General features: G+C 38.4%; 1 protein-coding gene across 1 annotated transcript; it reads left to right on the top strand.

Annotated features, from left to right (window-relative positions):
* Positions 1-12,386: 12,386 nt before the first annotated feature.
* LOC143600306 (uncharacterized) lies at positions 12,387-14,110 on the top strand. Its single transcript, XM_077078033.1, has 3 exons — positions 12,387-12,693; positions 12,802-13,101; positions 13,551-14,110. The coding sequence occupies exons 1-3, from the start codon at positions 12,496-12,498 to the stop codon at positions 13,923-13,925; spliced, it is 873 nt and encodes a 290-aa protein (XP_076934148.1). The 5' UTR covers positions 12,387-12,495; the 3' UTR covers positions 13,926-14,110.
* Positions 14,111-14,410: the final 300 nt, after the last annotated feature.

Below are 14,410 nucleotides of genomic sequence, written 5' to 3' on the forward strand. Positions count from 1 at the left end.
TCCAATACTCTACCATCTCCCCCTTTTTGATAGCATCATCCAATTTGAATCGCATATACTTCATATGCTTTCGTTGCAAGAAATCAGTCTTGAAAGAACAATCAACATTGATAGAAAGATCAACCAAAATATTTTGAAAACAATTAAATAAAACAAAATAAGACAGACATATTTTTGTAATTTTTTTATATAATTTTTAGTTTTCTTGAAAAAACTTGAAATGAGATCATACCAGCTAAACCAACTACAACACAATAACCAATATCAAATTTCATGAGCTGAAAACTTCAAAACGATTTCTTTAACACGTTTGTTTCGACAAGAGTAATCAAAAAGTAAAAATAAAATAAAACTAAAAACAACAAATAAAACAAATTTAATCACCCGGTCTTCTTGTAATTTAGCTATAAATTGGGATCAAATTTCAGCTTTTGATAAAAATGCCGCCTTTATGAAAAGATCCGAACATGGAATTATATTGTTTAAGGTGTTGTCACAAGGATTCATGTTCAGCGTTATTATGACATAAAGAGACAGGTTGATGGCAGGTATAACAAACTTAGCATGATTTTCATTGCATTAGTGATATGAATTAGGTTCAGTTCGGCATAAAGCTTAGATGGACATCACTCATGGACCTGTGATGCCTCCTATCTCTTCTCAAAGCTTATTTAGTTTCCACCGAAAACCCTATTCCGTCCGTACGAATCTAGTATCCGCTACGATGTATACTCAAAAACCTGGCTGTGTTTTCCAGCTTGCCCATTCCTTATTGGCTACAGTTATCCGTTTCCCCCTTTCACTCAAAGTTTCTTCGATTCCACTGGCATATCTTACATACAGGCTATGCCTATGGTATGGAGGGTTCTCAGCCATAGAAAGGATTATTGAGGATGAGAAAATCGACTTCGGCCATCAAGAACTGTCCCATCTTTACACCTTTGCCACCTACGGTCCTGCCCGATTCATCTTGAAATCCAAGCCTCGACAGCCCCATCCAATTTTGAAAGTCACTTTAAACGATTCCTTCTGGAGGAATCAGTTTTTCTTCGTAAAACGTGACTCCATACCCGGAGGGAATGACCTTTCTTTAAAATGGGTTAGAAAGGGTAGGGATCCTGGATCCTTAAAAAGACTAGGATCCTTGATGTTTAATTTTAACTCTGAATCTTCTTTTTTGTTTGCAGTTGAGAACTTTGCTTCCTTGGCGAAATTACCTGGCACAGAGGAAAAAACAAAACGAGTCCTAGCACTGGATACCGAAGTTAGAATATTTCAAGCCCAATTCATCGAAGCTTTTTGCGAGATCTCCTCGGATTCAAATGTATCAAGTAAGTTTATTGAAAATAATTTCTAAGTAAATAATACTGTATAGAGTACTTATCTGTTAACCGGATTTATGTAGGTGCTAAGAAGTCTCAAAAGTCCTCTAGCAAGTTCTCTCTGTAAGATATCGACAGCATGCCCACTCCTCAAGACATCAAGAAAGAAATCCTGAAGACAGCCACCAGTTCCGAGCCCAAGACTGCAACAACTAGAGCTAAGTCCGCGGCTTCTAAAAGAAAGAAATCCTCTGATCCTGAAACCCATTATGATACAGTCCTCTCTGTAAGTATCCTGTATCCTGATATTTTGAATTTAAGGATCCAATATTCTTCTAATCCTGATTACATTGTTGATTTCGGGCTATGAATGCCTTCAAAGAGAATTACGAAAAGGTTGTAGGCCAGATGAGTGACAAGCTATCTGCGTTAGGGAATGCAATGGTTAACAAGGACAAGGCTTTAGCCCAGCTCAAAAGGCAGCTCGAGGATCAGGTATCCACGGCAGAAACCCAGCGCCAAGAGGAAGTCAAGCAAGCAACGGATGAGGCCAAGATGTGGGCAGCCAGGTCAGTGCTTCAAGCGAGGATTAAGATGGCGACGGAGGCCGGTGATCCTGCTTTTGATAAGGCAACCTGGAACGTGCAGAAATGGAAGGCTACCTTGGCGGCTCTTGGCGGTGATGAGGATACTGAGATGGCTGAGGAGGATGTTGCTAGAACGAGCGGGGTTAAAGATGTGATTGAAGGTGGTGAAGGAGCAGGTGCTGCAGAGGGTGAAGACGCAACTTAAGTGGGCGATGAAGGATATAAAAGACAAGGCCCGAGCCCACTTTTTTTTATGTTGATGTTTTTAAGGATAATCTGGTTTGTAATAAACAATAGTAAGTAGGGTTTAAGGATCACTGATCCTCAAGACAATTTTCAGGGGTACCGAAGGTGAATGGATCCTCTGTTTGTGGGGATGAAGCCTTTGGTGCCTCTGACTTTTATTTTCCTGTACTTAAGAACAATTAGTAACACCTGTTTAACCCGGGCGGATGGTCCATCTTTAGTATGGTGAAATCCGGGTTAAAGATTTTGATAAGTCCATGCGACTTATGTTTAATAATATTAAGCTTTTAACTATCTGTTTGTTATTTATCATTTTGAAAGTTTGTTATATATAGCTTTAGCTTTATCGAAAGTTTTGAGGAATAATCTTGAGTAAAAAAAATTTAAGATAGCATATCCTTATGAAAAATACTTAGAATAAAATATTCTTAAAGAACAAACTATAGGATATAGTATCCTTAAAAATTGATAAAAGATTTTTATAAAAGAATATCCTTAAAGGAAAAATTCTAAAACGATTAAAATTATTCCAGCTAAGACAATATAAATTTATTAATAGAAACCATACCATAAGGTCTAGGTAGACCTAAGTTACCACAAGTATAGAACCTTTGATGATCCTTGAAGAAATAATCTAAGGATTATGAATCCATAGGACTTTGTCTTCATTATGGAATTAGAAAATCTGTTGCAAAGAACTTATAACGTTAACTGGGAATACACCCATTAAACTGGGGACAAGCCCGAATAATAAACTGGGGACAAGCCCGTGCAACTGGGGACAAGCCCAAAACTGGGACAAGCCCAAATACGGATGTTAAATGGGGACTCGCCCAAACCGGGATTTAGCCCAAACGTAAGATAATGTGAAAACGTTATAAACCGGTGGTATGGTACTTCTACCATAAATCGTAGGATCCTCCATATAGCCGAAAACAACGAAATTGTCAGTCACTAAGCATGTACTGGTCCCGCTGCCCCGGACTACACGTTGGATAGCGTGCGCTATAGGCGAGAGTGTAGAAACTCTAATTCATAAGAAAGGTGAAAACCTTTAAACCTTAGTGGATATGACCATCGGGGGTCATATCCAATCGTGGGCTAGGCCAAGGATCATAGTAAAGTACCTTAAAGGTGAAGGAGAGATGGCCAACCTCTTGATCATCAAACATATTATTAGAACCTTGCATAATTACTTAAAACTTGGAAAAAATACATCGTTAAGAACATATTATCCTTAAATAAAAATAATAAATTGAAAAGGATAAATGATCAGATGGATATTACCGATTTTGGGGATCCTTGATCCTCTAAGGATAGTGGATCCTCAAAGGATACTTGATCCTAATCAGAAGAAGTACTTCTTGAGGTGGATAGCATTCCATGCCCTTGGTAACCTGTTGTCATCCATGGTGAGCAAATGATATGCCCCCTTTCCTGCCTCCGACTCGATCAGATAAGGACCTTTCCACTTGGGCGCTAACTTCCCATCAGCCGGATTGGTCGTGTTTTGGAAGGCTTTCCTCAAAACTAAATATCCTTCTTGAAATCTTCTGATCCTAATATTTTTGTTGTATGCCCCAGCTACCCTTTGTTGATACGCTGCCATTCTGATCTTGGTCAGGTCTCTGAGTTCTTCAACAGTATCCAAGTCTTCAAGAAGGATTTCTTCATTGGCCTCAGGATCAAGGATGCTTGTTCTGGCTGTAGGAACCACCATTTCTGTAGGGATAACTGCTTCTGATCCAAACACCAATGAGAAGGGTGTTTGGCCTGTTGCATTCTTGGGTGTTGTCATGTTAGCCTAAAGAACATAAGGTAGCTCTTCAGCCCACTTTCCTTTTTTGGATCCTAGCTTCTTCTTTAAGTTGTTGATGATTATCTTGTTGCTAGACTCCACTTGACCGTTAGCTTGAGGATGCACTGGAGTAGGGGTATCATCTTTATGCCCCAGTTGTCACAAAAGTTAGTGGTTCTCTTCCCGATAAACTGGGAACCATTATCACAAATAATCTCAGAAAGAATACCAAATCTAGTTATAATATTCCTTTTAATAAAAGATATCACTTCCCTTTCTCGAACTTGCATGAATGCTTCTGCTTCAATCCATTTGGAGAAATAGTCTGTCATTGCAAGCATAAAAACTTTTCCAATCGGTGCCTTTGGTAGCTTGCCTACAATATCCATACCCCATTTCATGAAATGCCATGAAGAGGATATAGGATACATAGGTTCTGCTGGCTGATGAAGGATGTTTGCATATCTTTGGCAAGCATCACATTTCCTTGAATACTCCACTGCATCATTCTTAATCGGCCAGAAGTATCCAATTCTCAGTATCCTGGAAAATAGTGCTCTTCCCCTGTGTGGTTGCCGCAATCTCCTTCATGGAAGTCCTTGAGTACTTCTTGGATCTCATGATCCTCGATGCATCTCAAGTACGGACCTGCAAGAGATTTCCTGTATAGCATATCATTTAATAAAATATATTGTGATACCTTGAGTTTGAAGGATTTGGGATTCTCATTGGTTGGAATCTCTCCAGTTTGAATGTACTTCTTGATTAGGAGGATCCATGATCCTTGATTATTCGAGGATAGTGGATCCCAAAGTACGATCTCTTTGTCATTCGTTATTTCTCCAACTTCTTGTTCTCCAATTGCTGGCGAGAGAATGTGAATGATTGGAATCTTCATGTCTTCAGGAATCTTCAAAGATGAGGTTAAATTTGCCAAGGCATCTGCCCCAGCGTTTTCTTCCCTAGGTACCTGTATAATACTAAACAATTCGAAGGATTTTGCTAATTCCTTTGCAACATCTAGATATTTGATTAATTTCTCACCTTTAACAGCATATGAGCCATTAAAGTGGTTAGCTATTAATAAAGAGTCTATATATACTTGAAGATACTTGATCCTCATGCTTTTAGCTAGTTGCAAACCTGCGATCAGAGCTTCATACTCTGCTTCATTGTTCGTTGCTTGGAATTCACAGGCTATGGACTGGGGTAGTATGTCCCCCTGTGGCAATTTTAGTAGGATACCTAATCCTACTCCTCTTACATTGGAAGCTCCATCAGTGAAGAGTATCCAAGGATCCTTGGTTTCTTCTAGTTGTTGTACCTCCAAGTCAGCTTCTTTCTGCATGTCGCTACTGAAATCAGCCACAAACTCCGCGAGTGCTTGTGATTTGATGGATGTTCTTGGCTCGTACTGAATATCATATGCACTCAGTTTCACAGCCCACTTGGCCATCCTTCCTGAAAATTCTGATTTTCTAAGGACATTATTAACAGGATAATTAGTTCTCAAAATAATAGTATGAGTCTCAAAGTAATGTCTCAATTTAGTAGAAGCCATAATAAGTGCAAGAATTAACTTTTCTAAATGAGAATACCTAGCTTCTGCATCTAAGAGACTCTTACTTACATAATAGACGGGGTGCCGTTCACCTTCATGATCCTTCACAAGGACAGCGCTTACAGCATTACCTGACACGGCTAGGTAGAGATATATGGATTCTCCATCCACAGGCTTCATCAGAGCTGGAGCCGAGGATAAGTAATTCTTTAAGGCTCTTAGAGCAGCCTCATGCCTCTCCGTCCATTCAAACTTCTTATTATTTCTTAGAATGTCGTAGAAATCCTTGCATTTCTCGGAGGATCTGGAAATGAACCTATTGAGCGCTACTATTCTTCCTGTTAACCTTTAGACATCTTTAGCATTCACAGGAGACTTCAGGTTGATAACGGCTTCTATCTGCTCCGAGCTCGCCTCTATCCCCCTCTTGGTGACCATGTATCCTAGTAACTTTCCAGCCTTAACACCAAAATGGCATTTCGATGGATTTAGTTTCATAGCGTACTGATCAAGGATGTTGAACGCTTCTTCAAGATCTCTAAGATGATCCTCAGATTTCTTTGATTTCACCACCATGTCATCTATGTAGACTTTCATGGTTTTGCCCAACTGATCCTTGAACATCATATTGACCAGTCTTTGATATGTTTCCCCTGCATTTCTTAGTCCAAAAAGCATAGCAATATAACAGTATATGCCGGTAGGAGTCATGAACGTTGTATCCTCTTGATCAGTTGGCTCCATCTGAATTTGTTGAAATCCAAAGGAAGCATCCATAAAGGTAAGCATTTCATGTTCTACCATTGCATCCACCATGGAATCTATGTGTGGTAACAGGAAAGGATCCTTGGGGCATGCCTTGTTTAAATCAGTAAAATCGACACACACCCTCCACTTTCCATTCTTTTTAGAAACAACAACCACATTAACTAACCATCGAGGATACTTAACCTCTCTGATCATACCGGCCTTAAGAAGTTTTTCAACTTTCTCTTGTATGATCGCGTTCCTCTCAGGAGCGAATTTCCTTCGCTTCTGATGAATGGGTTTAATAGATAAATCAAGGCCTAGTTTATGAGTAATTACCTCCTTAAAGATACCTGTCATGTCTGAATGTTTGAAAGCAAAAGTGGATTTTCTTCGCTTCGAAAAGGATATCATATCCTCCTCGATTTTGATAGGGATACTGGATCCTAGGAACACCTTTACATCTGGATCCTCGGGGTCCAAGGATACTTCTTTAACGTCTTTCTCCCGAGCTTCCAGTACGTCCCTAGGATGTTGCTGTGGTTGTTATGCTATAGTTTGCTTGGCTGTCGGCTTCATCGATGAAGAATAATAGTTTTTGGCCTCCGCCTGATCACCAACTATATTCACAACCCCCCATGGAGTAGGTAGTTTGATGCATTGGTGGTAAGTTGAGGCCACCGCCTTCATTCCATGCAGCCAGGGTCTACCTAGAATAGCATTGCAACAAGAAAGGTTATTAATAATGTTGGGTGCGGATTTTTATCCTCGGAATTGAGCCTAATTTAAGGATAACGACTTGAGCTACTATTCTGAGGAAGGTACGTTGACTAATTCAATTCTCCTATATTATTCTTGTTTGTTTTGCAGATAAGAACACGTGGTAAATATGTTTATAAGAACGTGGATTGCAACGGATATTATCTGGACTTCGTCAATTCAAACGTGGGCAACTAACGGAAGATGGAAGAAGTAGTCTAGGGTTTCCGGTTATTTCGGGATAACAGTTGTAATCTTTTCTTATATATACGAGCTGATAATATCATTAGAACACACACCTTCACTTACCTAGCTCATAGCATACACTGTAACACTTAGTTTACGATCACTTATCAGCTCCATCACTTGTAATCACCTATTTTCATTATTAATAAACTTGACGGTGATAGTTTTCACCGTACGGAGGTTTTTTGTGCCGGATATTATCATAATCATATACGAATCCGACCAAAGATTACGTTCTTAATCTTTGACCGAAGCAATTCGACCAAAGATTACGTTGTTAATTTTTGACCGAAGTAAGATTATTATAATCAAGGGTTTTTTCTCTCGTAATCACATCGTTGTGTTCAATTTCTTTATCATCAAGCACTCCACCTCACGCACTAATTTGATCAAAAGTTGCTTTGCTAATTTTTGACTGAAACAAATAACACAAAATTTTTTATATGAATTTAATCCTTCAATATAAATTGGGAGGTTGATGTCCCCCAATGTCTTCTTGGTTTCTCCACTGAAACCGACTAGCACTGATGTTCTAGGGATGATCTTCGAATCTGGTATGTTCATCTTCTTAAGGACATCATGTTGGATGATGTTGACGGAGCTCCCACCGTCAACTAGGATCATGCGTATATAATGGTTAGCGATAAATAAAGTAATAATCAAACCGTCATGATGAGGATCCTGGATGTTTATTTTGTCTTCCTCATCGAAGAAGATCCTTTTGTCTGTCGTCAACGTGGTAGATACTATTGGTGGGTTTCCGTTATCCAACTTGATCTCTTTGGCGAGCCTTTTTGCTACGGAGAAGGAAGTTCCACATATGTTCGATCCTCCAGAGATGAAATTGACCATTAAAGCATCCAGTTCATCCTGGTGAGGATCCTGGATACTCGAATCGAAGAAGATTCTCTTATCAGTTATTCGAGTAGTAGGAATTATTGGTTCTTTCCCGCCGTCTTCAACGAAGGCCTTGGCTGCAGGAGAGGAACTTTGAAATAAATCCATGCCCCTGGAGATGAAGTTAATCACATGCGCATCTGGCGGTGGTGGTGTTGCCTTTTGCGGTAGATATTCAGGATCCTGGATCTTGGACTTTTTTCTACCCAAAAGTTCTTTGAAGTGGCCCTTACTCAGGAGGTATCCAATTTCCCTCCTTAAACCAATGCAATCGTCCGTCATGTGGCCAAAATCCTCATGGAAAGCGCACCATTTGGATTTATCTTTGAATGTTGGCTTCTCGTTCTTTCGGGGCCATCTTGTTTTCTCCCCTAGATCCTTCATGGAAAAAATCAAGCCATGGGTGTCTACGGAGAAGTAATATTATGAAATGCTCGGGTAATCTTCATCATCGTCTCCTTCCTCAACAGCTCTGACATTTTGATTGTTGAACTTGGAGTAGGGCTTTGAGTTGTTGTTCCTGTACGCGTATCCTTGTTTCTTGTCGGGAGATTCTTGTTTCGTTTGTCCCCCAAGACGATCCTTGATCCGTTTGTCATCTTCTAACTGGATGAATCTTAACGCCCTATTCCTAACTTCATCTAAGGTCCTGCATGGAGTCATCACAAGATCATCATAAAAGGGGGAGCCCTTCTGAAGTCCCATCTTGAATGCTTCAACAGCAGTAGCCATATCAAGATTAGGGATTTCCAGAGCTTCCATACCGAACCTCGTAACAAATCCCTAAGGGATTCATCACTTGGTTGGATAACTCGGTAAAAATCACTAGTTAACTTCTCAAATTTCCTGCTACAGGAAAATTGACTGTTGAACAAGTTAACTAGGTGTGAAAAAGAAGTAACTGAAAAGGGAGGAAGACTTAGCAGCCATTTTAACGTTGATCCAGTCAGTGTGGATCCGAAGCCCTGGCATAGACAGGCTTCCTTGAGTCTCTCTGGAATAGGATTAATTTCCATTCTTTCTCTGTATTGTGCCACATGTTCCTCAGGATCAGTGGTCCCATCGTAAGTCTTCATGTTGGGGGTCTGGAAACGCTTAGGGATTTCAGCATCACGGATTGGTGGAGCAAATCTGGATAACTTGTGGCTTCCCTCCGGTATCTCGAGAATAGGATGTATCACCCCGGGAACACTGGATATCATATCCTTAAGCTTTTGTAGTTCCTTGGCCATAGCTTGGTTGATACCTGCATCCTGCATTGAACCATGGTTAGCGTCTAAGGATATAGGATCATACAAGTTACCTCTTGGTTGTGAGAACGTTGGCATCCCAGAGGATTGGCTGAGGTAGGAAGTATCTGCTATAGGAGTTGGACCACCCGACGCTATAGTTTTCATGGCGATGAAATCTCCTTCATGAACCTCGGAAGATCGTTGATGTTGAATTCCTAAGGATCTTTGATTCTAAAAGAAGGATCCTTGAGGTTGGGAATTATAGGATCCTTGGTGATATGCCCCAGAGGATCTTGGTTGAAGAATGGATGATCCTTGTTGGAAGTTGGAGGATCCTTGAGTTTGCTGTCTCATGGATCCTTGTTGAATGACAGATGATCCTGGCTGAAACAACGAGGATCCTTGAGTCATTTGACCCATGGACCCCTGTTGAATGATAGATGATCCTTGCTGAAACAACGAGGATCCTTGAGTCGGTTGACCCATTGACCCCTGTTGAAGGATAAATGATCCTTGCGAGTATTGAGCCAGGGATCCTGGACTGGTGAAATCCAGCATCCTAGGCATCAAGGTAGTGTGATCCTCCACTGGCCTCTTAGTCTTCTTGAGATCTTCTATCTCACGAAGGATCCTCTGGTTGGTCTTGTTCTGCTGCTCCATGTATGCTTGTACCTGCGAAAACATAGATGAAACATCACTGTTAGTATTAACCACCGGCGCAGCAGCAGCGGTTTTCGAGCTCTGGAAGACTGGTAGTTGCGTCTTGCTTCCAGCAGCAGAAGTCCGTGGTGCTCCCGTGATTGGCGGAGGCATCGGTGGCAAAGTCCTTGATGATAGAAGAACTGATGACGGCATGGTTGTTGAAGCAAAGGTTGATTGAGAGGCCATTAATACTAATATGGGTAATGAAAAAATCGAAAATTGATGTGAATGATATGGATTATAGCACCAATTGCCCTATGGTGGGTGCCAAATTGTTTTGGATAAAAATCTGTTAGAATAATGTATCCAAATCCGTAAATGTGAGGTATAGTGCTATGGTAATAACAATGATTATATGAAGGAAAATGGAATGAACACCAAGATTTGTTGCGAGGAAAAAACCTTTGATCTTGTTCAGATCAAAAGAAAAAAAAACCCCGGATGATGACAACTTGTCGATCACCACTTTATTAATCACAAAAAAGGTTACAAATGTTTGGAGATTGTGATTGATGTAACAATAGAATGCTAGTGTATAGAGAGAATTATAAGTTCTGCTCTAAGTGTGTGTGAATACAAGTGATTTTTAATCGATCATATCTCGATGTTTATAAAGAAAATACATATAACTAAAAGTCCTAACTATCCGCCACTATTCCACCACTCTTCCAACGTTCATTGACCAAGTGCTGGGAGCTTCCATTAGCGAAATTTTAGGTAGACCAAGTCATAAAGCCGTTACTTCTGTTGAACAATAACCTACACACGTGAAACAATTGTTAATAATACTAACCTCTGAGGATCCTTGATCTTTGACATGGTTCTGGAGCTCTTCAGGAGGATAACTGATCCACAGACATATCTTCAAGGATAATATATCCTCAGTAGAGAAAATATCAGTCCTAACAATATGTAGTGAACAATTTTAACTAACAAAAAGTGTTTTCACATCATTAACATGTAGACAGGGGCACTAACTAAAACATCAACTTGTGTAACCGCTTAACTGCAAAAAAAATATTTTTTTTAATCTTTTTTTATATATAAAACATTAATAGGAGGTTGTGATTGGCTGGAAAAGAACTTGGCCCCACAAGAAAAGCCTTTAACGCCACCAATGCCCTAGCGCTCTTTCCCTTATGACGCCTCATTAACATAGTTGTAATGGTGTTTGATGATTGCATTTTATGAAGTGCGTGAAGCTAACGACCACTACATATGGTCTAATATTCAATGTAATATGATTAATTCTTTCCAGAATCTTGAATATATGCGTATTACTTTAATTAATTTGTTTGATATATGTATATGTGATCCGTGGCAAATTTGTGACCGATTTTTTCCGTAGCAAGTATATTAATTATCTAATGTTTTTATGTTATAGTGGTTAACTAATTTGCTATTTAGCATAAAGCTTAGGTATTACTGAAAATCACAAATAAAGTAGAGAAATGTACCTATTTAAAAAAAATCATCAAAGGGTGGATCATGTGAAGGTTTATCACAATGATACACATGTGTGGCTTCAACTTTATCCAGTCATATACATCATGTTTTGTCATGATTTTCATCTGGCACACAAGTTGTAATGGTGTTTTGTGACCGATTTTCATCTGGCACACAAGTTGTAATGATTTTCATCTGGTTGTGATTGGCTGGAAAAGAACTTGGCCCCACAAGAAAAGCCTTTAACGCCACCAATGCCCTAGCGCTCTTTCCCTTATGACGCCTCATTAACATAGTTGTAATGGTGTTTGATGATTGCATTTTATGAAGTGCGTGAAGCTAACGACCACTACATATGGTCTAATATTCAAGGTAATATGATTAATTCTTTCCAGAATCTTGAATATATGCGTATTACTTTAATTAATTTGTTTGATATATGTATATCTGATCCGTGGCAAATTTGTGACCGATTTTTTCCGTAGCAAGTATATTAATTATCTAATGTTTTTATGTTATAGTGGTTAACTAATTTGCTATTTAGCATAAAGCTTAGGTATTACTGAAAATCACAAATAAAGTAGAGAAATGTACCTATTTAAAAAAAAATCATCAAAGGGTGGATCATGTGAAGGTTTATCACAATGATACACATGTGTGGCTTCAACTTTATCCAGTCATATACATCATGTTTTGTCATGATTTTCATCTGGCACAGAATTAGCAATTTGCAGATAGGGTTTGTCAATATATATATTAGGGTTGTGTGGCTTCTTTTTTGCCTTTAAACTTCTTCATTGGTTGATACAAAGTTAAAGACACAAAACAAATAAACACACACACATATATATACATAACTCAAATCATCATTTTGTTGCCAGTTACCACTTTTCTGCAAAGTGGATACTAGACATCTTATGTGATTCTTCTTTGTGTTTTGACTGATATATAGATGACTCCCATTTACTTTAAATCTTTATCGAATGATCAGTACAATGAACACCGGCACGAGCATCAGTTTTTGAGCCCTAATTCGCAAGCTTCATTGCCTTTAAATTCTCTCACTTGCCATATTTTCTTCAACCCTATTACTACCCATGATCAAGATGAGGCTTTTGATAAAGATCAATCACATCCATCACAAATTGAGGTAATCCAGATTGGTTGTATAACATTTGTTGGTTACTTGTCACTTACCCAAAACAAGATAACATTTAGTTTAAAGCTTTAATGATCATTTATTCTTGATTCTATGTAGGATAATTATGTAAGATCACAAGCATGTGATGATGATCAAGTGAAGTGGACGTCTTCGAAGATGAGATTACTGCTCAAGATGAAGAAAACCGTTCAAACAAAGTTAAACACTTTACATTCAACCGCTAAAGAACTAAAGCTTGAAAATCGTCATGATCATAAAGAACGAAAATCGTCTCAGATGGAAGAAACCGCAAACTCAATCAATAGTAATTCTTCAAATAACACCCCAGTTAGGGTTTGTTCTGATTGTAATACCACAAAGACTCCTCTATGGCGAAGCGGACCTAAAGGTCCTAAGGTATATTCACACTCTTGCAACACTACTAGAAAACTGATACGTTTGCAACTCAATATTGCGTCGAAAAAGCATCACAAACTGACATTATTTCCAACGCAATTTCGACGCAATGTGCATGTTGGAAATTCCTTAGTGACACAATTCCGTCGCAAATTGTGATTGGCTAGCCAAGCTGGAGTGTTGCATCAAATCTTTAATTACAATCATAAAAACTTGCATACTAATTATATATTTCTTTGGGCGGATAAAAATCTTTATATAGTTTTATAATTTATCCAAAAATTTTGAGCATTAATAAAAATATATATATGAGTGGTTTGTGTACCATTATCCCCTTTGTCTACCATTTTAATTGCTAAACATCATTCAAAGAAGTAAATGATGCAAAGAAACTCAGCATTATTATTTTTTTTAAACTTTAACTCAATTTTCATGATCTTGCCTTTTAGTCACTCTGCAATGCATGTGGAATCCGACAGCGAAAAGCAAGGAAGGCAATGGCGGCGGCAGGAGCTGAAGCGGCAAAAACTGGCAAAAATGTTTTCAGTGAAAGACCAACATCATTAAAAGCTACAAAGATTTTGCATAAAGATTTTAAGAAACCAAACAAAGGGCATGTTACAAAGTACAAGAACAGATTATGCTCTAACCAAATAAACACGAAAGCGTCGCCATCTTCATTGTCTCCAATGAGAAAGAATACTGTTGAAGAATTCTTGGTAAGCTTAAGCAAAAACTTGGCCCTTCATTGTGTGTTTCCACAAGATGAGAAGGAAGCTGCAATCCTACTAATGGCACTCTCTTGTGGCTATGTTCATCAATAGCCTTGTTTCTTATTTATTTATTTATGCTTAATAATTGGAGTTTTGTTTACATTTTAAGCAATTTCATATACATGTTTTTGCAAGTGAGCTTCAGTTTAGATAAGATATATAGGATTGAGTTAGAATAATGTTGTGTAATAAGGATATTGAGTGATTTGAAAATAAGTCCAAAATGTGGAATAATAGATTATTCATTGTGTGTAAACATATATTGTTATTTTACTTATGATGATAAAACATTAAAATTATCGGTATTAATATTTTAATTAAGATTATTTGTGATGTAGTGTGGAAATTAGTTTCGTTTAAATTGTTTATCTTTTCTCCAAGTTAACATTTTTGATTAAATTTGCAATTAGTCATCAAAGGTATATATGTCCATCATACTAGCTTGAAAATGCAATAAAAAGAATATTCTTTATGCATGTTTCTTCTTCATATTCATTAGTCAAAACTACTAATTTTATCAATTGTGTATAAGTGTT

The sequence above is a fragment of the Bidens hawaiensis genome, unplaced genomic scaffold, assembly GCF_021521415.1.
Source record: "Bidens hawaiensis isolate Kalapana, Puna unplaced genomic scaffold, B.hawaiensis_p1.1 tig00053916_1, whole genome shotgun sequence".
In the NCBI taxonomy this organism is placed as follows: domain Eukaryota; kingdom Viridiplantae; phylum Streptophyta; class Magnoliopsida; order Asterales; family Asteraceae; genus Bidens; species Bidens hawaiensis.